The sequence below is a fragment of the Lathyrus oleraceus genome, chromosome 6 (genome assembly GCF_024323335.1).
Source record: "Lathyrus oleraceus cultivar Zhongwan6 chromosome 6, CAAS_Psat_ZW6_1.0, whole genome shotgun sequence".
In the NCBI taxonomy this organism is placed as follows: domain Eukaryota; kingdom Viridiplantae; phylum Streptophyta; class Magnoliopsida; order Fabales; family Fabaceae; genus Lathyrus; species Lathyrus oleraceus.
Genome location: NC_066584.1, coordinates 1,568,062 through 1,591,751, shown reverse-complemented (window position 1 = coordinate 1,591,751; position 23,690 = coordinate 1,568,062). Strand labels below are relative to the sequence as shown.

Sequence of the window (23,690 nt, the reverse complement as noted above, 5' to 3'; positions counted from 1 at the left end):
AATGACTCGTCCAAACCATTGGGGCGCATCAATTTGTCATACAAAAACCTAATATAAAAACATCATTAACACCTCTTTTGAAACATAAAGTAAACCGGATTAACATAAAATAAACATCATTAACATAAGTTGTTTAATTAATAAAACAAAGTAGACCGGATTTACCTAATATATGTATTGACAACGTTGACGCCGATTTCTTCATGACCAAAAACTTGCATGAAGTCTTCATTACCAATCATTTGGTCGTAATCAAAGCCGAAAATCCCTACCTCCATATGTACATTCCGAACACCTCCGGTCGGTATATCGGTCATCTCTAGAAATGTCCTGAGGCACGACCTATACTTGGTGGTAGGTTTTTTCCTAGCTACGGTCTTCTTAGCACCAGAACTTTTTACCCGTGCGGAGGCGTTGCTAACCTCCTTTTTTTGTTGTGCGGAGGCATTGCTAACCTCATTTTCTTGAAGCTACATGTCATATAAATAGTTAGATCAAATTAAGAATGTAACAACTTCCATGAATATATGTCATATAATTGTATATTACCTCTTTTCTTGAAACCGTGGACTCGGTATGCCGTGGAATCGCATTATCTTTTGATTTGGATTTTGTGGGAGTCTATTTAACATAACCAAGGAAAATATGTAAGTAAAATTTTAAGCATAAATTTTAAACTTTGAATATACACATTAAAGCTAACATAAGTTTTAAGCATACCTCATATCCTACGCATATGAGGTTTGTCGGCCATGCAACAAACGAACCTACTGCTTCGTGCACCGTTGTTGCATCCGAATCGTCGCTAGGATATGGTAATGCTGCATTCGGCTCAACTGCAATATCAACTGATACCTTCAAACATCCAGCAGGGAGCTCTCTAGTGTGGAGTAATACTCCGCTAACGTTATGCACTTTTCCCTTGCCAACCATCCGATAGTATGGTGACGACAAATACAGCTGACAATGGGAAATGCCCTAAAACCAATAATAACAAGAAATTGTTAATGTGTATATATGTCAAATACATAATTTAAGCAAATAGTTCAATTTAAGACAATTATATGTAATTACCTCTGGAATGTTCGGCTGAAAGGTACAGTTGATACTGTTTTTGTCCGAAGCATCTCTGTATACTGTTGAGGCGCTAGCCTCTCTTTCTCTCCTCAATGCATCAAGCTCAGCTTGCATGGCTTCCAATCTTGCATGAAGCTCCCGATTACTAGGAGCCTTTCCTTTTTTAATACTCAGGGAGGTCGGAGTGACTCCAAATCCCTTACCCCTCACCTGACCAGAATACTCAGGGACATCTAATGCCCGACTAAGTATGCCCTTAGTATCATCGGGAGATAAAGACTGAGATAGCTCCTCCTGAAAAATCAGATGAATACCGTATACTTGTCAAATATTTGTGTATAAAAATGTTATTCAATTAATGAAAAAATGTTATACTTACACATTTCCGGCCAATTTCATACAAAAACCTCTTCTTTCTTCTTCGATGTTAAAACATCGCTAAGAAAAACATACAGATTGATAGTTAGTATCGGTAATTGAAAAAACATAATTGATACCGTATAATTAAGGGCCAAATGATTGTACCTTTATCTCACTCCAAATTTTTTCTTTGGACTCATTCAGCTCTTTGTTTCTCCAATCATCACATGTAATGGGAATTTCATTCCTTACTAGTGCACCGATAAAACTAGTTAAGGTATGCCCATTAGGTTCTATAAGCTGTCCCTGGTTGTTCCAACAGACATCTAGTATGATGCCTCGAGATCTTCCTTGGACCACCCTCCTCATTACTGTGATGCCTCTTCGAATTTCTTCTTCCGCGGATACTTTTTTACTAACTTCCTCATGTTGGTCATCAGCCATGTCTAACCTGTAATAAACCAAGGAAACCATCAAATATCAAATATAACTTATAATCAAAGCAATTGAAAACAAAAAAATAAAGAAATCATGCATTATCAGATATAACTTATAATCAAAGCAATTGAAAACAAAAATATAATGAAATCATGCATTATCACATATAACTTATAATCAAAACAATTGAAAAAAAAAATAAAGAAACCATGGATAATTTACCTAAGTCACTAACATCTCTTTCTTTTCTTTGTTGGAATATTAATCACTTGTTTCTTAGCAATGCGTACGGATGAATTGATCCAAATTCCCTCATTATGATCGTTTCTTATATATGACTCATCCGGTATAAGATCCTCAACTTCATCATTTCTATTCAACTCATTCCGTCTAATGCATGACTCATTCTCAACATCAATAGACTTGCCTTTTATATTGAGTAATGTACCGATAACACTTTCAAATACGTTTTTTTCAATATGCATAACATCGAGAAAATGTCTCACGTACAAAGACTTCCAATATGGCAATTCAAAAAATATCGACCTTTTCTTCCACCCACCTTTCACAATCTTATGTGCAAAAGGCTTGCCAAACTCAGTACGCACATCTTTCACCTTTTCAAAAACTTGTTCACCTGACAATGCGGGTGGAGCTCTACGATGTTCGGTGTCTCCATTGAATGCTTTTCTCCACCCACGGTAGTGATGTTTAGAATGTAAGAATCTACGATGACCGAGAAACACATTCTTCTGGAAAAGTTCCAATCGAATCGTATCGGTTCCGTCTTCACAAACAGGACACGCACGTTGACCTTTAATGCTATACCCAGATAGATTCCCGTATGTTGGAAAATCATTAATTGTGCCAAACAACATCGCCCTCAAATTGAAACTTTCTTTCCTATATCCATCATAAACCTCCACACCGTTCTCCCACAAAATCTTTAAATCTTCGATCAGAGGTGTCAAGTATACGTCTATGTCATTCCCTGGTTGTTTAGGCCCAGAGATTAACATAGATAACATCATGTACTTACGCTTCATACATAGCCACGGAGGTAGGTTATAAATCATAAGAATCACAGGCCATGTGGTATGTGAGATACTTTGAAGACCATGTGGGTTCATTCCATCAGTAGATAATGCCAATCGAAGGTTTCTTGCTTCTGATCCAAACTCAGGATAATCATTATCAATCTTCGACCACTGTGGTGAATCAGCCGGATGCCGATACATTCCATCAATAATTCTTTCATCTGCATGCCAAGTAAGATGTCTTGCATCGGTTTCACTACGAAATATGCGCCTAAATCTCGGAATTATCGGAAAATACCATAAGACTTTTGCGGGAGATAATCTTTTCTTATATCGAGACAAACCGCATTTAGGGCACTCAGTTAACATTGCATATTCGTTACGAAACAAAATGCAATCGTTAGGACAAGCATGTATCTTATCATAGCTCATGCCAATAGAGCACAACATTTTTTTTGCCTCATAGGTTCGATTAGGAAGAACATTATCATCCGGTAGCATTTCTCTCATAAGGGCCAACAACTCTGTGAAACTTTTATCCGACCATCCATTGCCCGCCTTTAAGTTGTACAACTTTAATACCGCAGAAAGTCTTGAGAATTTAGTGCAACCTTTGTACAACGGTTTCTCTGCATCGCTTACCATCCTCTCAAACATTTCAGGACAATCATGAAGATCTTCTTCCAGTGCTTCTACAATCTCTTCAACTCGATCACAATCGTATGTTTCCGTGTCTTTGTCGTATGAAGCATAGGTCGTATTACTTTTTCCACTCGATTCAACATTCTCGTTAATTTTCTCACCATGAAATATCCAACACTGATAACTTTGATCAATTCCATGCCTCAGCAAATGCGATTTCAATCCATGTGCGTCAACCTTACCAATATAACAACAACGCAAGCAAGGACAATGCATTCGTCTGGGGTTTTCAGCGTGTTGAACATCATACTTAACGAATTCCGCAACCCCACTCTCGTACTCTTTGGTCATTCGATCGGCACAGATCCATGTTTTATCCATGGTTTTCCTACTTATTAAAGTAAACAATTAATCCAGACGAAAATACATAACTAAGGTAGTATCTTTGAATATCCTAACAATTATAAAGTTCAATTCATTTTAAACTTCAAAAACCTATACATAACCAATGTTAATATAAACTTCAATAACGTATCCGATACGCCAATATACCAACTTTAATTACCTCATCACTTTCATTTTTTATATTACAAGAATCAAACTTTTTCTATTACAATATACCTATAAGTATACCTATAACTATATTAGAGTTTGTTCAATCATTTTATGGGAGAAATCTTGTTCCTTTAGAATGAAAGTGAGATGAACAACACTTTCACAGTTAAAAAGAAAAAAACTACCTATTCAATCTTCAAGTATAATCAATATTGAACATCTAAATCCAAGCCTAGTCATGACAGCCCCAACATGCAATGCATTTCAAAATTCATCATGCATACCAAGCAAGTATAAAGAAAATCAAATTGCATACACATATACATACACAATTCAATATACATACATACACAAACTAACAACTCCCAAATCACCAACTATCATTAAACATTGCATTTGTAACACCAGCAACTAACCGATTAGCATAGCATTTTCAACAAACAGTTAACCATAATTATCATAATTATAAATTTCAATGAAGAAACATGTACACCAAAGCATTAGTACATAGCATTACATGGCAAACTTCGTGCACATTAACATAACATACTTTTACTTCTATGACAGTTGCAGACCAAATTTACATAACAAGACCAAGCAATACATATTTTTCAACCAGCATACATCAATTCACGTGCAATCCATTAACACCATTTCAAAAGGGGGCATGAATGCATTGCTAACAATCATTTCCTACAGTAACAACCCTATTAATCATCTTAACAATGGCAGTTGTGGTGGATAGTAAAAATTTGATCAAGATTGCAACAGGGCAATGGACAAACTACAAGCATTGAGTGTAGATTCAAACAGGGCAGCCATATGCTAACACCAACCCATACACATACGTTCAGCCATGGATCTAATTGCACACATACAAGGCTATAATAAACAACAACGGGTCCATTCAAGCAGAGCAATTAACATAGGCAAAACATACAAGTGCAACAAGTATAAAAGAAAGAAACTATTGCAGTAACAATCCAAGTTATTTGAACTCATGGCATTACAATCAAACAAGCACATTTTTAACACCAACATTTCAGTTCAAGCCAAAGTCAAACAAGCAGGCGTTGTGGCATTGCATAACTAGTAAGCTAGCTAACTAACACAATAGCTCAGTTAGCATCATTGACAAATCCAAGAACACTCCAACATTCTAACTTCATTCTATGACAGAAATCCCACTGAGTTCATTAATTTTTCTTATTGTAATTGACAACATTCTAACTTCATAACAACTTAATTTTTCTTATTGTAATTGACAATGACAGAAATCCCATATTGACTAACATCTAACAAGTTAGCATTATGTTAGCATTAGAGCAGAACGTACCGTATTCAACTTCAAAAGATGGAAGAAGAGGAAGAGCATTAGAGCAGAACGTACCGTATTGTTTGGGTGACGGCGGAGGTTCGGAGGTGAGAGGCGAGTGCGGCGGTCGATTGTTTGGGTGATGGCGGAGGGACCCTCGAAGGCGGAAAATAGGGTTTTCGGAAGTTGAAGGAAAATAGGGTGATATGGGGATGTCGTGTTTTGGAGTGTCTGCGTGATGTTGTGTGAGTTGAGAAGAAGGTTATGGCTGATGGAGATTGAGGGGAAGAGGAAATGGCGGAAGTTTGTGACGTGAGTGAAGAAGAGGGAAAACAAAAGAACAGAGAACGAAAGCGCTTTTGTGGTCTGAAATTTTATTTTACTTAGACCTTAGACAACGCTTTTGTGGAAAGCGCTTTCTAAGGTATGCCTTAGACAGCGCTTTCCAAAAGCGCTTTCTAAACCCCCCCATTAGACAGCGCTTTTGGTTTTATTTTTTTTTTTTAATTTAAAGACTTTAGACAGCGCTTTATCAAAAGCGCTGACTAAGGTCTATATTTAAAAGCGCTTTCTAAAAGCGCTGTCTAAGGGGGGGTCTTAGACAGCGCTTTTAGAAAGCGCTGTCTAAGACCCCCCCTTGGACAACGCTTTCATTATTTTCTTGGAACATTTTCCGTGTTTTATTTTAATTTTAACCTTAGACAGCGCTTTCTTTTAAAAGCGCTGTCTAAGATGCGCTGTTAAAAGTCATTTTTGGCGTAGTGAGAGTTAAGATCGAAGTCTAAGTCTCTTCCTAAAGAGGAGTTAGTCAGTAGGTCTCAGATTTTTTTAAGAGGTGTGGGATCTAATTTGATGTCATTACTGTCAGATTTTCTAGAGATCTAGATTAGTTTGGTTGAAAGAGGGTGATGTCAATACATGGTACTTTAACGCTTGTGTTAAGACGATGAGCATGGGGAATATTTTGGTTGCTCTTTATGTGGGAGATCTTTGGTTGGATAAATTTTTTGAGGTTCGAGAGGAGATTTTAGGAAATTTAAGAATTTTTTTTTTCATTATGAGGCTTTTAGGCCAACCCATGACGAGGTTTCTCTTCCTTGTCTTTCTTCAGCTGAGTCCGAGTCCATTTTAGTTAGGTTTTTTCCTTCAGAAGTAGACGAAGTCGTTTTTGAGATTGATGGTTCCAAGAGTCCAGGTCCAGATGATTTCAATTTCGCTTTCTATAATAAATTGTGGGAGTTAATAAAAGAAGAGGTTAATGTGATGTTTGACCAATATTTTGAGAATGAAGTGTTGTTTAAGAGTCTGATGTCATTTTTTATCACTCTTATCCTGAAGGGTGATTCTCCTACGTGTGGGGGATTTTAGACCTATCTATCTTATTGGTTCTTTGTATAAGTTGGTGGCTAAAGTGTTAGCAGCTTGGCTTGCCAAGGTCACGGGGAAGCTTATCTCCATAAAGCAATCAATATTTCTTAAAGGAAGGAATTTGGTGGATGAAGTGATTGCTCTTATTGAAGTTTTAAACCTTGCTAAGGTGTCTAAACGAGAGTGTATTCTGTTCAAAGTGGATTTTGAGAAGTGTTAAGACTCTATTAGTTGGTCTTTTCTTGGATTATATGTTACAGATATTTGGTTTTGATGATCAGTGGAAGGATTGGATTCATGTTTGTGTCTTTTCGGGTAACCTCTTAGTCTTAGTGAATGGGTAAGCAACTAACGAGAATCTTTGGACTCTCAAGGTGGTTCTCAGAAGTTTTGTGCTTACCTCAGGCCTCAAAGTGAACTTTGTCAAGAGTTGTTTGTTTGGCGTGAATGTGGGCAGGCTTTTCCTGGATATGGCAGAGGGCTTTTTACACTGTAAGGTGGGGTCCCTTCCTTTTAAGTATCTAAGGCTTCCGGTGGGTGAGAAACCAAAGAAGAAAAATACTTAGGACCCTCATATTAACATAATTTCTAAGCTTTTAGATTCATGGAGAAATAAATTTGTTATTTTAGATTGTCGGGTTGTTCCATTGGACTCGGTGGTGAATTTAATCCATGGGTTTTATTTGTCCTACATGAAGATGCCATGTGAGAGTCCACCATTGCATAAATTTAGTCGAACAATCGTATCAAAACAAGTGAAAGATGATCCAAAATAAAGAAGAAAGACCAAAGAATGAGGAAAAAATAGCTAAGTGTGAAGATTGTGGACTTAGTAAAAATTTGAGTGAAAAATAAGCAAAAAAGAGTGCAGCTTCGGAAATAACCACATGCACTATCGCGCGCATGATAGGGCCATAAAAGCTATATCATGCCTAATGTAAGTCATCACGCGCGTGATGATCCCTTTTTTGGGACTTTTCTGACAAGTTCTGGTCCATTCTGAAGCCAATAAAAGGAGATTTTCTGCACTTTCATAAGGGTTGTGATTTGGAGAGAGCAAAGCGGGATTTAGAGAGCACCAAGGGTGATTTTTAGGGCATTTGAAGTCATTGGATGCCATTACTTTAAAGGAATTCATATCTTATTTCCATATATCAGTTGTGATATTGTTATTTGAATTATGGGTAGCTAAACTCATATAGGTTAGGTTGTATCATGATGAACCTATTTCAATATTGTTAGATTCTATGATGATTTGACTTTGTATAAACCTTTTGATTTATAATGCCATTCAAGTGCTTATTGTTCTTAATGCTTTTTATGTGAGATACTCTTTTAATCTGATTTTGGGCACATAGGGAATACTGACGATTAGTCTATGTGTTAGACCTATGGCAATTGTTTTACTTACACTGGTTGAATAGAAATAGAAGACCCCGAGTAGTGACATAAAGAATTAACATTCTATACATCGTCCAACCCTACTTACGCTGGAGGATTATGGATAGAAAGCTACAAGTAGTGGTTAGTGAGTTATTTCGTGAGGGATCGACTTTAACGATTTTGTTATTTCACTATGGGGTTATAGTGATAAGATCATTCAAACAAGGCATCGAACATCAACAATAAAGAAATAAGGGATTTTAAAACACAATCTGACCGCTTTCATATTATGTTTAATCTCTTATTTACTTTTCGCATTGCAAACTCGAAAACCCTATTGGTGTAAGCCCTAGAGGCCAATACTTTTGGTACTTGTATCGAATTATTTATTAATAATAAAAGACTTTTTCTTTATTATGTTTGTTTAATAAAGTCCATAGAATAGCTAGTCCGTTTAATGTATCAAGTGTGACCTAATCATGAGATCCCATTAAACATAAAGACACTATTCATAAAGTATATGTAGTCGAGCTTTATTGTGAAATGAGATAACATTAAAGCATTAAGACTATTATGTACATAGACTGATGATCACATCTCATGGATCATGGATAAGGAGTTATAAAGTCTTAAACATAGGTATGAATATTAAGAGTAATATTTATACTGGATTGACCCACTATGAGAATACTATATAGAATGTTATGCAAAGTGTCATAAGTTATTCTCATGGTGATAATGGTGTATACCACCCTTCGACATGAAACCACTATGGACCCTAAATGTAGAATCGAGTGCCTTATTGCTGATCAAACATCGTCCGTAACTGGATGACCATAAAGACAGTTGATGGGTACTCCACGAAGCATGCTGAGGGACATGAGTGACCTAGATGGAATTTTCCCATCCTGCGTAACAGGATAAATGTCTACGAGCCCAATATTGAACTAGACAAGGATGACACGGTCTATGCCTTGTGTTCAATATAAACAAAAGGGTAATTGTACACATAGGTATTATCACAAAAGGATTTGTCAGATCACATGACATTTTCGTGTCTTGGGTAGTAGTGATGTGTTGCTAGATACCGCTCACTATTTATTATGTTAAATACGTGATTTAATATAATTGCCAATGCCGCGAAAACCTACAGGGTCACACACAAAAGGACGGATTTATGAAAGATAGAGTAACTAAGGAACACCGTAAGGTACGATGCACTTAAGTGAATTGTAGAACATCGTAAGGTACGGTGTACTTAAGTAGAATACAAAATATGGTAACGTACCACACACTTAAGTGATTTTGGCATATTATAAGATATTGGCCACATACACTTAAGTGGACTTTTTAACTTGCAGCCCACACAAGTGGTTCTATAAATAGAACCCTTGTGCAGAAGCATTTGTGTAGTTGTAATTTCGTTTCTCTCTTTCTCTCTCTCACTCAAAGCCTTCATTCGTAGCAGCTAGCACTGAGAATGAAGGAATCTGTTCGTGTGGACTAAGTAGAGACGTTGTCACCATTCAACGTTCGTGATCACTTCATAGATCTGCACCAAAGGTTTCAATCGCCACAAGAGGTAACGATTCTATCACCGATCATGCCCATTAGTAAGGATCACTAAAGAAGATTTTTCTTTTAAATTCCGCTGCGTTTTGGATCGCTCTTCTCCTTTAAACCCCCTTGCACATATTTCATGTTGTTTGAAGTTAGTCCCTGTGTATTCTATGTTTTTATTACTGCGACATTATCGGTACACTTGTTGAGAAGTCATCAAGTTTTTGGCGTCGTTGCCAAAGACTATTGATAATCTCAACAAGGCGACGCTTGTGCAATATTTAATTTATTTTTGTTTTTGTTTTTGTTTTCAATTGTAATTTTTTTTTATTTCTTCTTGATTTTTAATTTCTATTTCTTTCTCTTTTTAGTTTTATTTTTGTTTAAATTTTTTATTTAGTGCAATGTTACTAAGGTATTTTTCTTTTTGTTTGTATGCAAGGTCAAGACAATCATGCAAGATGACGTCTATGCTACATTTTCAAAGTTTGAAGCTTATGCAAAAGAACTTGTAGCAAAAATGCTCATTCTGGAAAATGCTAGAAATTACTCATAACATGAACCTTACATTTACCATTCATGGGAGGAGGATTCATCGTCTCAACTTGAAGAAACCCTGACTCAATTTATAAAGATGACTCAACTCAATATCGAGAAAATCAACATGATTGAGAAACCGTGTGAAGCAACATAGAAACATCCTTTGAGAATTTAAAGATGGTACTTCGTCAAGTATCTAGCCAATTAACATTAAAATTGAGAACTAGTGAGTATTTCTATGAAAATATGTTAAATAATCCTAGAGATAAGGAAATTGAAAGAGAAGTCAAACAGGAACGTGAGGTATTCGATGAATGAGGAGTTAAAAAGGAGAAAGAAGAAGAAAAATGCAAAACACATGATAAAGAGATAGAAGAAAAAATAGAAGCAACAAAGGTGAAAAAGATACGTGGGACAAGAGTAAGAATGCAAGTAGAAGATTGTATCATTTTGGAGGGAGCTTTAATTTTAATAATTCGTTCAGATTTAGATATCCAACTACAACATCTTCAACAAAAGAATAATCCTACACCTAGCAACAAGGCTGATAAAGGAAGAGAAATAGATGAAGTATTGGATGATATTTATGCCTTGTTCGATAATATCAAACTAAAGAGAATATAGAAGAAAAACCTTAAATTCCTGACAGTGATGAAATCCATACCAAATAAAAGGAAGAATAAGGATGATGTGTTTTTCTTGTCATATATGCCGCCCTAACACAAAAATCGAAAGGTCAAGCTTAGGACCCTAAAGAAGCGTTGGATGGGAGGCAACACATCGGTTATAGCCATTTTGTTTTGTTTTGTAGAATTTAAACTATTTTTATTCGAGACCTTCCAAAAGAGAAATTAGCTACTCGAGCATAACCTCTCCATGATGATCTATGTTTTCTTTAATAAACAAGTTTGTAGCTGTGTTTTTTTTCTTCCAGATTTACAACTTTAGCACTTTAGCAATGAACAGATGATCCAAAAGAAACTTGATCATCACAATAGCAACTAGAAACTTGAAGGAAAATGATGAGAAAAGAATCAACAGACTTGTATTCAATCTATATATACCTCATCTAGTAAGGTTTGAGTCAAATAACTTCAATTGTTCACTTTTCTTTCTTTATGAATGTATCCATGGATTATTATTTTATCTGGCTTGATCTATTTCCGATTAAGTTTACCTGGTTTGAACAACACACACTGAGGCCGTTTTTTGTCTATAACTTTGAGCCTTTTTAAATCACCCTGTAGTAATATGTATATCCATTGCTAACCACTTTGAGCTTTAGTCTTTCTTTTGGTGACGTAGCCTAAAATTCTTATTCATATGACTTGAAAGATCTTTTATTTCCACCCTCTCTTTGGAGTTAGGTAGAAGTATAGTTCCTAAGTGTATGAAAAATATTAAGTTTGGGGTTGTTCTTGGAACTGAGGAAACTTTTAAGTTTGGGGTTGGGGTACTAGAGAATATTAGCAAAAAATTTCAAATTTTATGAAAAAAGAAGAAGTCGAAAAGATATTTCTTCAAAAAAAAGAGAAAAAAAAGAATGATAGTATAAGAAGGACTAAAAATCTATAGTACCTTAAAAAAGGAACAAAGAGGTATGATGATAGAAGGAGAACTAGGAACCTAACTCCAAAGGTTTAAACCTACTTTCCTAAAAATATCTACCCAAACTTAAGCCAAGTTATAACCTGAAAAGATCTCTAATGTGTGTGTTATAATTTCTGTGATGAACTCTATTAGAACATGATCAAGCTAAGCATAATAGATTTTGCATGTTGATTGAGAGATCACCATATCTATTGAATGAGTTAAAGTGAGTTGAGAGATAGGTTGAGTACTCGTCAATGTTGAGGACAATTTCCGAATTTTCCAGATAGAAGTTGGAAGCTAGAATAATGGTAAGGTAAAAGAAATATTTAATTTGGTGATGTTCGGTTGTTATTGTGCGACATGTTTTCTGTTGAAATGTGCAGTTGTAGGCGAGTTACTTGAGGATAAGCAATGATTCAAGTTTGGGTTTGTGATGACAATCTGTCATTTCATAAATTTAATCGAATAATCATATTAAAACAAGTGAAAGATGAGCCAAAATGAAGAAGAAATACCAAAGAATGAGAAAAAATAGCTAAGTGTGAAGATTGTGGATTTAGCGAAAATTTGAGTGAAGAAGGAGCAAAAAAGAGTGCAACTCCGAAAATAATCACATGTACCATAGCGCAATATCGTGTGCGTGATAAGGCCATAAAAGTTGCATCACGCGTGATGCAAGTCATCACGCGTGCGATGGTCCCTTTTCTAGGCTTTTCTGACGCGTTATGGTCCATTCTGAAGCTAATAAAAGGGGATTTTATGCACTTTCGCAAGGGTTACGACTTGGAGGGAGCAAACCACGATTTAGAGAGCACCAAGGGTGACTTTTAGGGTATTTAAATTAATTGAAGTGTTGGTGTAAGCCCTAGAGGCCAATAATTTTGGTACTTGTATCGAATTATTTATTAATAATAAAAGACTTTTTCTTTATTATGTTTGTTTAATAAAGTCCCTAGAATAGCTACTCCGTTTAATGTGTCAAGTGTGACTTAATCATGAGATCCCATTAAACATAAGGACATTGTTCTTAAAGTATTCGTACTCGAGCTTTGTTGTGAAGTGTGATAACATTAAAGCATTAAGACTATTATGTATATAGACTGATGATCATATCTCATGGATCATGGATAAGGAGTTATCAACTCTTAAACATAGGTATGAATATTAGGAGTAATATTTATACTGGATTGACCCGCTATGAGAATACTACATAAAATGTTATGCAGAGTGTCATAAGTTATTCTCATGGTGATAGTGGTGTATACCACCTTTCGACCTGAAACCACTATGGACCCTATGTGTAGAGTATAGTGCTTTATTGTTAATCAAACATTGTCCGTAAGTCGATGACCATAAAGACAGTTGATGGGTACTCTACGAAGCATGCTAAGGGACATGAGTGACCTAGATGGAATTTTCCCATCCTGCATAACAGGATAAATGTCTAAGGGCCCAATATTGAATTGGACAAGGATGACATAGTCTATGCCTTGTGTTCAATATAGATATAAGGGCAAAAAGGATAATTGTACAGACAAGTATTATCACAAAAAGGGATTTGTCAGATCACATGACATTTTCGTGTCTTGGGTAGAATAGATGTGTTGCTAGATACCGCTCGCTGTTTATTATGTTAAATATGTGATTTAATATAATTGCCAATGTCGTGAAAACCTACAGGATCACACACAAAAGAACAAATTGATGAGAGATATAGTAAATAAGGAACACCGTAAGGTACAATGCACTTAAGTGAATTGTAGAACATCGTAAGATACAGTGCACTTAAGTATAATACGAAATATGGTAAGGTACCACACGCTTACATGATTTTTGGTATATCATAAGATATGGGCCACATACACTTAAGTGGGTTTTTAGCTTACAACCCATACAAGTGGTCCTATAAATAGAACCCTTATGCAGAAGCATTTGATTAGATGAAATTTCATTTCTCTTTCTCTCTCTCTCTCTCCCCCTCTCTCTCTCTCTCTCTCTCTCTCTCTCTCTCTCTCTCTCTCTCTCTCGTCTCTCTCACTTAAAGCCTTCATTCGTAGCAGCTAGCACTGAGACTGAAGGAATCCGTTTGTGTGGACTAAGTAGAGGCATGGTCAATACTTAACACTCGTGATCACTCATAAGATCTGCATCAAAGGTTTCAATCGCCACAAGAGGTAACGATTTCTATTACTGATCATGTCAATTCGTAAGGATCACTAAAGGAGAATTTTTAATTTCCGCTGAATTTTGGATCACAATTTTTCTTCAGTTGGAGGCCATTCTTCAAGGGAATTCATATGTTATTTCCATCTATCAATTGTGGTATTGTCATCTGAGTTATGAGTAGCTAAGCTCCTCTAGATTATATTGTGTTATGATGAACCTATTTTAATATTGTTGGATTCTATGTTGGTTTGACTTTGTATGAACCTTTTGATTTATAATTGCTTATTGTTCTTAATAATTTTTATGTGAGATACTTTTTTAATCTGATTTTGGGCACATAGGGAATACTGACCATTAATCTATATGTTAGACCTAGGGCAATTATTTTACTTACGCTGGTTGAATAGGAATAGGAGTCTGTGAGTAGTGGCATAGGGAATTAACGTTCTATACATCGCCTAACCCTGCTTATGCTAACGGACTAGGGATAGAAAGCTCTAAGTAGTGGTTAGTGAGTTATTTCGTGAGGGATCAACTATAACGGTTTTGTTAACCCTGTGGGGTTATAGTGATAAGATCATTCATACAATGTATCAAACATCAACAATAGAGGAATATGGGATTCTAAAATACAACCTAACCACTTTTGTAATTATGTTTAATCTCTTATTTACTTTTTGCATCGCAAACTCAAAACCCCCCATTTTTACTATTTTTTATACATTGCACACATATAGTCTTCTTTGAAGGAAGTCTTGTGGATTCGATCTTTTTATTACTACGACATTATCGGTACACTTGCCGATAAGTCATCGATGAAGGTTTCAGTTGGTTTGAAAAGGTTCGCATGGGATAAAAGTGAAGAGTTAAGATCTCGTGGGTTAAGTGAGAGGATACGTGTATACCCAAAAAGGGCGGGTGGGTTAAGGGTGAATGATCTTAGACTTGTTAATGTTAAATTGCTAAGTAAGTGAAGGTGAAGGATTTTTGTTTGGATTTTCCTTCTGTTTGGAGAGACATGAACAAAGAAAGGTATGTGTGTCAAGGGTTTGCATTGGATCCCTTTTGGGTGGCATGTAAGGTTTATTTTAGGAGGGAATCTCATTAGTGGAGAGGTGTTTCTCTTCTTAAGTCTCCATCAGATCAGGAGTCTGACTGATTTGTCTCCTCTTGTGTGAGGATGGTTGGGGATGATCTGAAGACTAGGTTTTGACATGATGTTTGAGTAGGGACTACCCCTAAGTGTGTTTCTTTTGAGATACTTTTTCTTATGTCATAGTAGAAGTCTCTGGTGATGGGTTCTTTGAGTGCCTAGGAGAAGGATGTTTAGGTTGGGAGTTTTAGGTGAAGGCTGATTTTTCTAGTTTGGGAGTAGGAGGTCTTTGAGACTTTTCTTGTTTTTATTTTGGATGTTGTTAGGCATGGTCATAAAGATACTTTGGTTTGGAAGCCAAACCCGAATAAGGTCTTTTCTGCTAGCTCTACTTATGACAACCTTTTGCCTATGACTGAAGTTAGGTAAGGTAGGCCTGAGAGGGATTTAAGGAGGCTTTCTAGGATTTAGAAGAGTTGGGATCCTTTTTAAGTTGTCGTATTCTCTTGGTAGTTGATCCAAAATAGGTTAAGGACTAGGCAGAATCTCCTAAGACATCAAACTGTGTCATATTCTACTAATAAAGGATGTGTTGTGTGGGTTGGGCGGGTGGAGTCGGTGAATTATCTCTGTTTTATGTGAGGTTGCATCTGCCATCTAGTATAAAGTTTTTAAGTGGGTAGGGTGGTTTAGGCCTCTTTCATACTCGATCATATGGGTTCTTGAGTTGTTGCAAAGTTTTGGTCATGGGAAACAAGCTTCTTTAGGCTTAGTCAAGATTTGTCATTATATGGTATGAACTATTTGGAAAATGCATAATAAAGTTATTTTTTGTCGGAAAAGCTTAACAGTTAATCACCGGTTGTCTATAATTATTGGCTTAGCATGGAAATTCTTTCATACCTATGCTTCAGGTTTTGGTATTTCTCTGGTTGGCTGGGAGCAGAACCTATTCAAGTGACTAGGTAGTTAGGGGTGTGTTGCGTGGCCAACTGTCCTCTTTTTTATTTTGTGCAGGTGGTTGTTTATACTTTCTTTCAGCTTGCTCTCTCCGAAGGTTTCCGTGTATGAGGATTTTGGATAATATAGATAGTTTGTTTGGTTGACTTTAGTTTTCCTTTTTGGCGGTTTGATTTTTTTTCTCTTATGTTTGTTTTCCGTCATGGTCTTTAACTATGATTGAAGTTTTTGTACACTTTAACTTATGCTCTTAACTACTTTTATATCTTATATAACTTTTGTTTTTTTTCTTTTCATTTTTTTTAACGGATTTTGCCTTAATTTTTTATATTAATTTTTGTGTCCTACTTTTCTATTAAATAAAAATATATTATCAATAAGAGTTTGCATCATGATCTTTGTTTATAGATTTATCATGATTATCTAAATGATTTTTGTGTCCTACTTTTCTCTCTTTCTTTCTATTAATGTCAAATAAATCTTAGTTCAATTGACAAATATTATAATATTGTTAGGTGCGCTTCATCACCAATACTCTAAATTGAGATATCAGATGTGTGTGAGCGTATAATAGTTCTTGTTCATTATTATTTTATTTTTTAATTTTTAATTTTTTTTATATTGTTAATAATTTTTTTTCTTATTACAATATTTTTATGCTCTTACACATACTCTAAATCGAGATCTCAGATGTGTGTGAGCGTATAATATTTTTTTTCTTAAAAGGTAGAAAATTTTTGCTTATAAATAAGAAAAAAGAAAACGGAAAAGACATTTCTTCAAAAAAAAATGAGAAAAGAAATAATGATAGTATAAGAAGGACCAAAAATCTCAAGTACCGAAAAAAAGGAACAAAGAAGTATGATGATAGAAGGAGAACTAGACACCTAATTGCAAAGGTTTAAACCTACTTTCCTAAAAATATCCTACCAAAACATAAGCCAAGTTACAACCTGAAAAGACATTTAATGTGTGTGTTGTGATTTCTATGATGAACTCTATTAGAACATGATCAAGCTAAGCATAATTGATTTTGCATGTTGATTAACAGATCACCATATCCTTTGAGTGAGTTAAAATAAGTTGAGAGACAGGTTAAGTACTCGTCAATGTTGAGGACGTCTTCTGAATTCGCCATATAGAAGTTGGAAGCTAGAATAATGGTCAGGTAAAAGAAATATTTAATTTGGTGATGTTCGATTGTTATTGTGCAACTTATTTTCTGTTGAAATATGCAGTTGCAAGGGAGTTACTTGAGGACAAACAACGATTCAAGTTTGGGGTTGTGATGACAGTCTGTCATTGCATAAATTTAGTCGAAAAATCATATCAAAATAAGAGAAAGGTATCCCAAAATGAAGAAGAAAGATCAAAGAATAAGGGAAAGGTGTCCCAAAATAAAGAAGAAAGATCAAAGAATAAGGAGAAAAAAAAGCTAAGTGTGAAGATTGTGGACTTAGTAAAAATTTGAGTGAAAAAAGAGAAAAAAAGAGTGCAGCTTCGAAAATAATCACATGCACCATCACACAACATCGTGCGTGATAGGGCCATAAAAGTTGCATTGCGCGTGCGATGCAAGTCATCACACGCGTGATGGTCCATTTTTCTGGGATTTTTGGACGCGTTCTGGTCCATTATGGAGCCAATAAAAGGGGAATTTCTGCACTTTCACAAGGATTACGATTTGGAGAGAGCAAGGCACGATTTGGAGAGTACCAAGGGTGATTTTTAGGGCATTTGAAGCTATTATTTCAAGGGAATTCATATGTTATTTCCATTTATCAATTGTGATATTGTTATTTGAATTATGAGTATCTAAGATCCTCTAGGTTAGATTGTGTTATGATGAACCTATTTCAATATTGTTGGATTATATGTTGATTTGGCTTTGTATGAACCTTTTGATCTATAATGTTATTCAATTTCTTATTGTTCTTAATGCTTTTTATGTGAGATAGTATTTTAATCTGATTTGGGGCACATAGGGAATATTGACCATTAATCTATGTGTTAGACATAGAGAAATTGTTGTACTTACGTTGGTTGAATAGGAATAGGAGACCCTAGGTAGTGGCATAGGGAGTTAATATTCTATACATCACCTAACCCTCTTTACGCTAGCGGACTAGGGATAGAAAGCTCCGAGTAGTGGTCAGCGATTTATTTTGTGAGGGATCAAATATAATGGTTTTATTAATTCACCGTGGGATTATAGTGATAAGGTCATTTTTACAAGGCATCAAACATCAACAATAGAGGAATAAGGGATTCTAAAACATAACCTAATTGCTTTCGTAATTCTATTTAATCTCTTATTTACTTTTCGCATTGCAAACTTGAAACCCCCCTTTTTACTATTTTCTATACATTGCATATATTTTGTCTTATTTGAAGGCAGTCCTTATGGATTTGATCTTTTTATTACAGTGACATTATCAGCACACTTGCTGAGAAGTCATCAATGTCGATTTCAGTTTGGAAGAAGTTGGTTGGTTTTTAAAGGTGTTTTCTCTCGTGTGATTAAAGTGAGGAGTTAAGATTGCGTGGTTTAAGTGAGAGGATGTGCGTAAACCCAAAAGGGCGGGTGGGTCAAGGGTGAATGATCTTAGACTTGTTAATCATACATTGCTAAGTAAGTGAAGGTGGAGGATTTTTGTTTGGATTCTCCTTCGATTTTGAGAGACATTAACAAAGAAAGGTATGTGTCTCAAGGGTTTGCATTGGATCCCCTTTGGGTGGCATGTAAGGTTTGTCTTATAAGGGTATCTCATTAGTGGGAAGGTGTTTCTCTTCTTAAGTCTCCATCCGATCAAGAGTCTGACTAGTTTCTCTCCTCTTGTGTGAAGATGGTTAGAGATGGTATGAAGACTAGGTTTTAACATGATGTTTGGGTAGGGACTACCCCTCAGTGTGTTTCTTTTGAGAGATTTTTTCTTATGTCAGAGTAGAAGTCTCGGGTGGTGGGTTATTTGAGTGCCTATGAGAGGGATGTTTAGGTCGGGAGTTTTAGGTGAAGGCTGATTTTTCTAGTCTGAGAGGAGGAGCTCTTTGAGACATTTCTTGTCCTTATTTTGGGTGTCGTTAAGCGTGGTCAGGAAGATACTTTGGTTTGGAAGCCAAACCCGAATAAGGGATTTTCAACTAGCTTTACTTATGATAACCTTTTGCCTTTGACTGGAGTCATGTAAGGTAGGTCTGAAAGGGATTTGATGGGGCTTTCTACGATTTAGAAGAGTTTGGCTCCTTCTTAAGTTGTATTATTCTCTTGGCAGTTGATCCAAAATAGGTTATCGACTAGGCAGAATCTCCCGAGGCATCAAACTTTGTCAGATTCTAGTAATATGGGGTGTCTTGTGTGGGTTGGGATGGTGGAATCAATGGATTATCTCTTTGTTTTGTGTGAGGTTAGATATGTCATATTGCATAGAGTTTTTAAGTGGTTAGGATGGTTGACGCCTCAACCATACTCGATCATATGGGTTCTTGAGTTCTTGCAGGGTTCTTGAGTTTTTAGGTTTGGTCAAGATCTATCATTTTGTGGTATGAACTATTTGGAAAATGCATAATAAAGTTATTTTTTATCGGGAAAGCTTAAGAATTAATCACAGGTTGTCTATGATTATTACCTTAGCGTGGAAGTGGGTCCATACCTATGCTTCGGGTTTTGGTATTTCTCTAGTTGACTGGGAGCAGAACTTGTTCAAGTGACTGGATAATTAAGGGTGTGTTGGATGATCAGTTGTCCTTTTTTTCTTTGTGCATGTGGTTTTGTATACTTTCTTTCAACTTGCTATCTCCGGAAATTTATGTGTAAGAGGATTTAGGATAATCTAGATAATTTGTTTGGTTGATTTTAGTTTCCCTTTTTTTCGGTTTGATTTTTTTCTCTTATGTTTGTTTTCTGTCTTTAACTACGATTGAAGTTTTTGCACACTTTTTTGAAACTCTTAACTACTTTTATATCTTTTATAACTTTTGCTTTTTTTTTCTTTTCATTATTTTACTATTTTGTCTTAATTTTTCATATTAATTTATGTGTCCTAGTTTTCTATTAAATAAAAATATATTATCAATAAAAAAAGCTTGCAGCTTAATCTTTGTTTATAGATTTATCATGATTATCTGAATGATTTCGTTGAATTACTCGCTAAAGATATCTTTAGGATTTCAGTCTTTCGAATTATGATTTTTTAATTTGTTTTTCTCCTTATTCCCAAATTATATATATATATATATATATATATATATATATATATATATATATATATATATATATATATTGCCAGTTACACGCGGAGAAGTAGCAATTAATTAGTAAATAATAGTATGAAAGTCTTATCCTTTTCATGAAACTTGTTTCCTAAACTTTCCATTTCTTTATATTATTGAATCCCATCCGACTCATGAAATTTTCAACGCATCAACCACTCCTGCTTCTTTACATTAATTAAAGCAATACTATTCCTATGAAGTATGAACATACATTATAGGACTCTCCCTGTCTCAATTAAGTGTCTTATTTACTGACTATCAAAATTGGTTTATTCAATTCATTTGATTGCTGCATAAACATCGAGTTCGAATTTGCGATATTCATAATATTGTTTTTGAAGACTTCAATAAAATGGTGCAAATGAACCTAAGAGAATGGTTGTGTACATTGTTTCTAGTTATAGATAGAGCGTGGGTCATTATACCAAACCCAATTGGGTTTCATGAAAGTTACAGTTACGAGGTCTTTAGGCATAGTTGGCACAACCTATTTAATGCACCCACATGCAATTAAATCCAATCTTACTCATTTCAGTAAACTGCTGACAAAACTTTACCTTCATTGCATAACAATCTCACATCACAGCACAAATAAATACCCTTCAATTTTTGTCATTGATCTTCCTTCATATTGATATTGCACTAGAAGGAGAAAATGCTCTAAACAAAAACTATACACAGTTATATAGTAGTGTACCATTTTTATACATTATGAACTTCCCAGCACATTCTTATCTATTTTCCACTACATTTCTCCGTTTCACAATATTTTTAGTTGTTTTTGGCAAAACAATAGCGGTTTTGAAACTGCCGCCAAATGTTTCGGTTCCAGCAGTGTTTGTGTTTGGAGATTCAATCATGGATACTGGAAATAACAACAACATGACAACACCATCTAGGTGTAATTACCCTCCATATGGGAAAGATTTTCAAGGAGGAATTGCAACCGGAAGATTTAGCAACGGAAAGGTTCCCTCGGATTTTATAGGTAATATATGCTTTATATTTATCTGTTTAATTTTTAGTTACGAATCGAAACGATAAAAACTGAATATTAATATAACACTAAAGTGTGCAAGTCTGTCATTTATAACACATGTATTGTTATAAATTATTTCTATAAAAAAATAAAAGTCATTATAATTTGTGAAAATAGACTGAAAATAGCTTATGAAAATGTTATAAGCTAATTTTAAAAGCTATTTTAAATAGTGTTACCAATGCTTATATGATATGATATTTTTTTGTTAATAACTACTAAAACATCACTAAAAATTCATAGGCTCGAACTCTGATAATGACGTTTAATTATCAATATTAATTTTTTGTTAGTTGAGTTAGGATTGATGGATATGATATTTAATAGAGTTGTTTTTGTTTATCATTTTAAATTTCAGTTGAAGAATTAGGAATTAAAGAGTATCTACCAGCATATTTGGATCCAAATCTGCAGCCTTGTGAACTGCTCACAGGTGTGAACTTTGCATCTGGTGGTGCAGGATATGATCCAATGACATCAAAATTAGAGGTAAATATATTTTTCATCAACCCCAAATAGTGAAACTAAAAAAATTGGTATTTTCATTTATGAATTCTTCTTCCTTACTCTGTTTAAGCAGGTAGCTATATCTATGTCTGGACAACTAGAGTTGTTCAAAGATTACATTGTTAAACTTAAAGCACTTGTTGGTGATGATAGAACAAACTTCATTTTAGCCAATAGTCTATTTTTTGTGGCATTAGGAAGCAATGATATTTCTAACACATACTATTTGTCTCATATGAGACAAGTGGAATATGATTTTCCTACATACTCTGATTTCTTAGTCAACTCAGCTTATAACTTCTACAAGGTAATTTTACTATTTCATCAAAAATATTTCATCAACTCCCAATTTTTGTTGCACCCGTCATAGTCTGGTTGATTCGGTTGAATAAATATGTAATACAATTGTGTGCGATTTGAATTAGTCTTTTATTCAACTGACTAGACGGTATTTTAAAACCTGAATAATCAGGTGGCGTTGTGTATCAAAAATGAGTTTCTAACTATCGTAACTATTTTGCGATGTAACATTTATTTTTTCTTTTGGATACAATTGAAGGATATGTATGACCTAGGTGCAAGGAGGATTGGAGTATTTAATGTACCACCTATGGGGTGTGTTCCATTTCAAAGAACAATGGCAGGAGGAATAGAAAGAAATTGTGTGGAACAATACAATGATGCATCTGTATTCTTTAACAACAAATTGTCACTTGGGATTGATTCTTTTAACAAGAACTTTCCAAATAGCAGAGTTGTTTACATGGATGTTTACAATCCTCTACTTGATATCATTCTCAATAACCAACAATATGGTAATGTTCTGGTATCATTTGTATCTTTAATTTTTTTTTGTCTAGTAGATTGATGATCAGAATTCAAAACTTTGAAAATAAATAAATTTTCAAAATTTTTAAAATAAATAAATAAATAAAATATTACAGATTCGAATCTGCAAATAAATAATCATGTAAAGATATTTAACGTATAGAAAATATTTATTGTGAACTTGTAGGGTATGAAGTGGGAAACAAAGGGTGTTGTGGCACAGGAACAATAGAAGTTACTTATTTATGTAACAGTTTGGATGTCACATGTTCCAATGATTTGGATTATGTGTTTTGGGACAGTTTTCACCCTACTGAATCTGTTTACAAAAAACTTGTTCCCCCTATTCTCCAGAAATACTTCCACAAGTTTACTTAGGTATAAGTTTACAGAATTATACAATCTTAGCAAGGATGATGTTTGATTAATATATTTAAAAAAATTTATGTTGTTTTTTATTAGTAGAATTCATTTTATCTAAAGTGTGATACATATATGAAGCTTGTTCTTGCTTGACTTCATTCAATTGTTCTATAATGTATATAGTAAGATATGGAGTAAAAAGTTCAGCCTAGAGGTGGTCAAATTTAAAAGTATAATTTAGTAAAAGAAGTTTAAATTTTGAAATGCATAAAAGGTAATAAGAAGTTTAAATTATTCGATGTATCTCAGGTTAATATTGTCTGATAAATATAAAAAGATTTAGGCATTTACTTTTTTTGAAGTTGTGCTCATGTTTTTATGATATAGTTAAAATAATAAATATTATAATTGAGATGAGTTTTTCAACTATCTCATTTTCAATATAAACAATTTTTGAAAAAATCATCACTGAAATACAATAATAGAAATCATTTCTGAAATACAATAATGAAATCTTCTCATAGGGAAGGACGCAAGACTCTTGAGTTGGGTAATAAGAAAGAAGCAATTTTCTCCTACTTTTTCAACGAGTTT

The 23,690-nt window shown here is 34.7% G+C and overlaps 1 protein-coding gene across 3 annotated transcripts in view; it reads left to right on the top strand.

The window, feature by feature from the left end:
- Nucleotides 1-23,308, top strand: part of LOC127093446 (GDSL esterase/lipase EXL1) — a 71,592-nt gene extending 48,284 nt beyond the window's left edge. The window contains exons 1-5 of one of the 3 annotated variants that reach the window (XM_051032371.1): nt 20,620-21,347; nt 21,757-21,887; nt 21,979-22,212; nt 22,465-22,720; nt 22,921-23,308. In XM_051032371.1, coding sequence (XP_050888328.1) covers nt 21,071-21,347; nt 21,757-21,887; nt 21,979-22,212; nt 22,465-22,720; nt 22,921-23,111 — 1,089 coding nt within the window. In that variant the 5' untranslated portion in view covers nt 20,620-21,070 and the 3' untranslated portion in view covers nt 23,112-23,308. Of the gene's footprint in view, nt 1-20,619; nt 21,348-21,756; nt 21,888-21,978; nt 22,213-22,464; nt 22,721-22,920 lie in introns of those variants that run through there. The other 2 variants (XM_051032370.1, XM_051032373.1) reach the window with 2 other exon arrangements.
- Nucleotides 23,309-23,690: the final 382 nt, after the last annotated feature.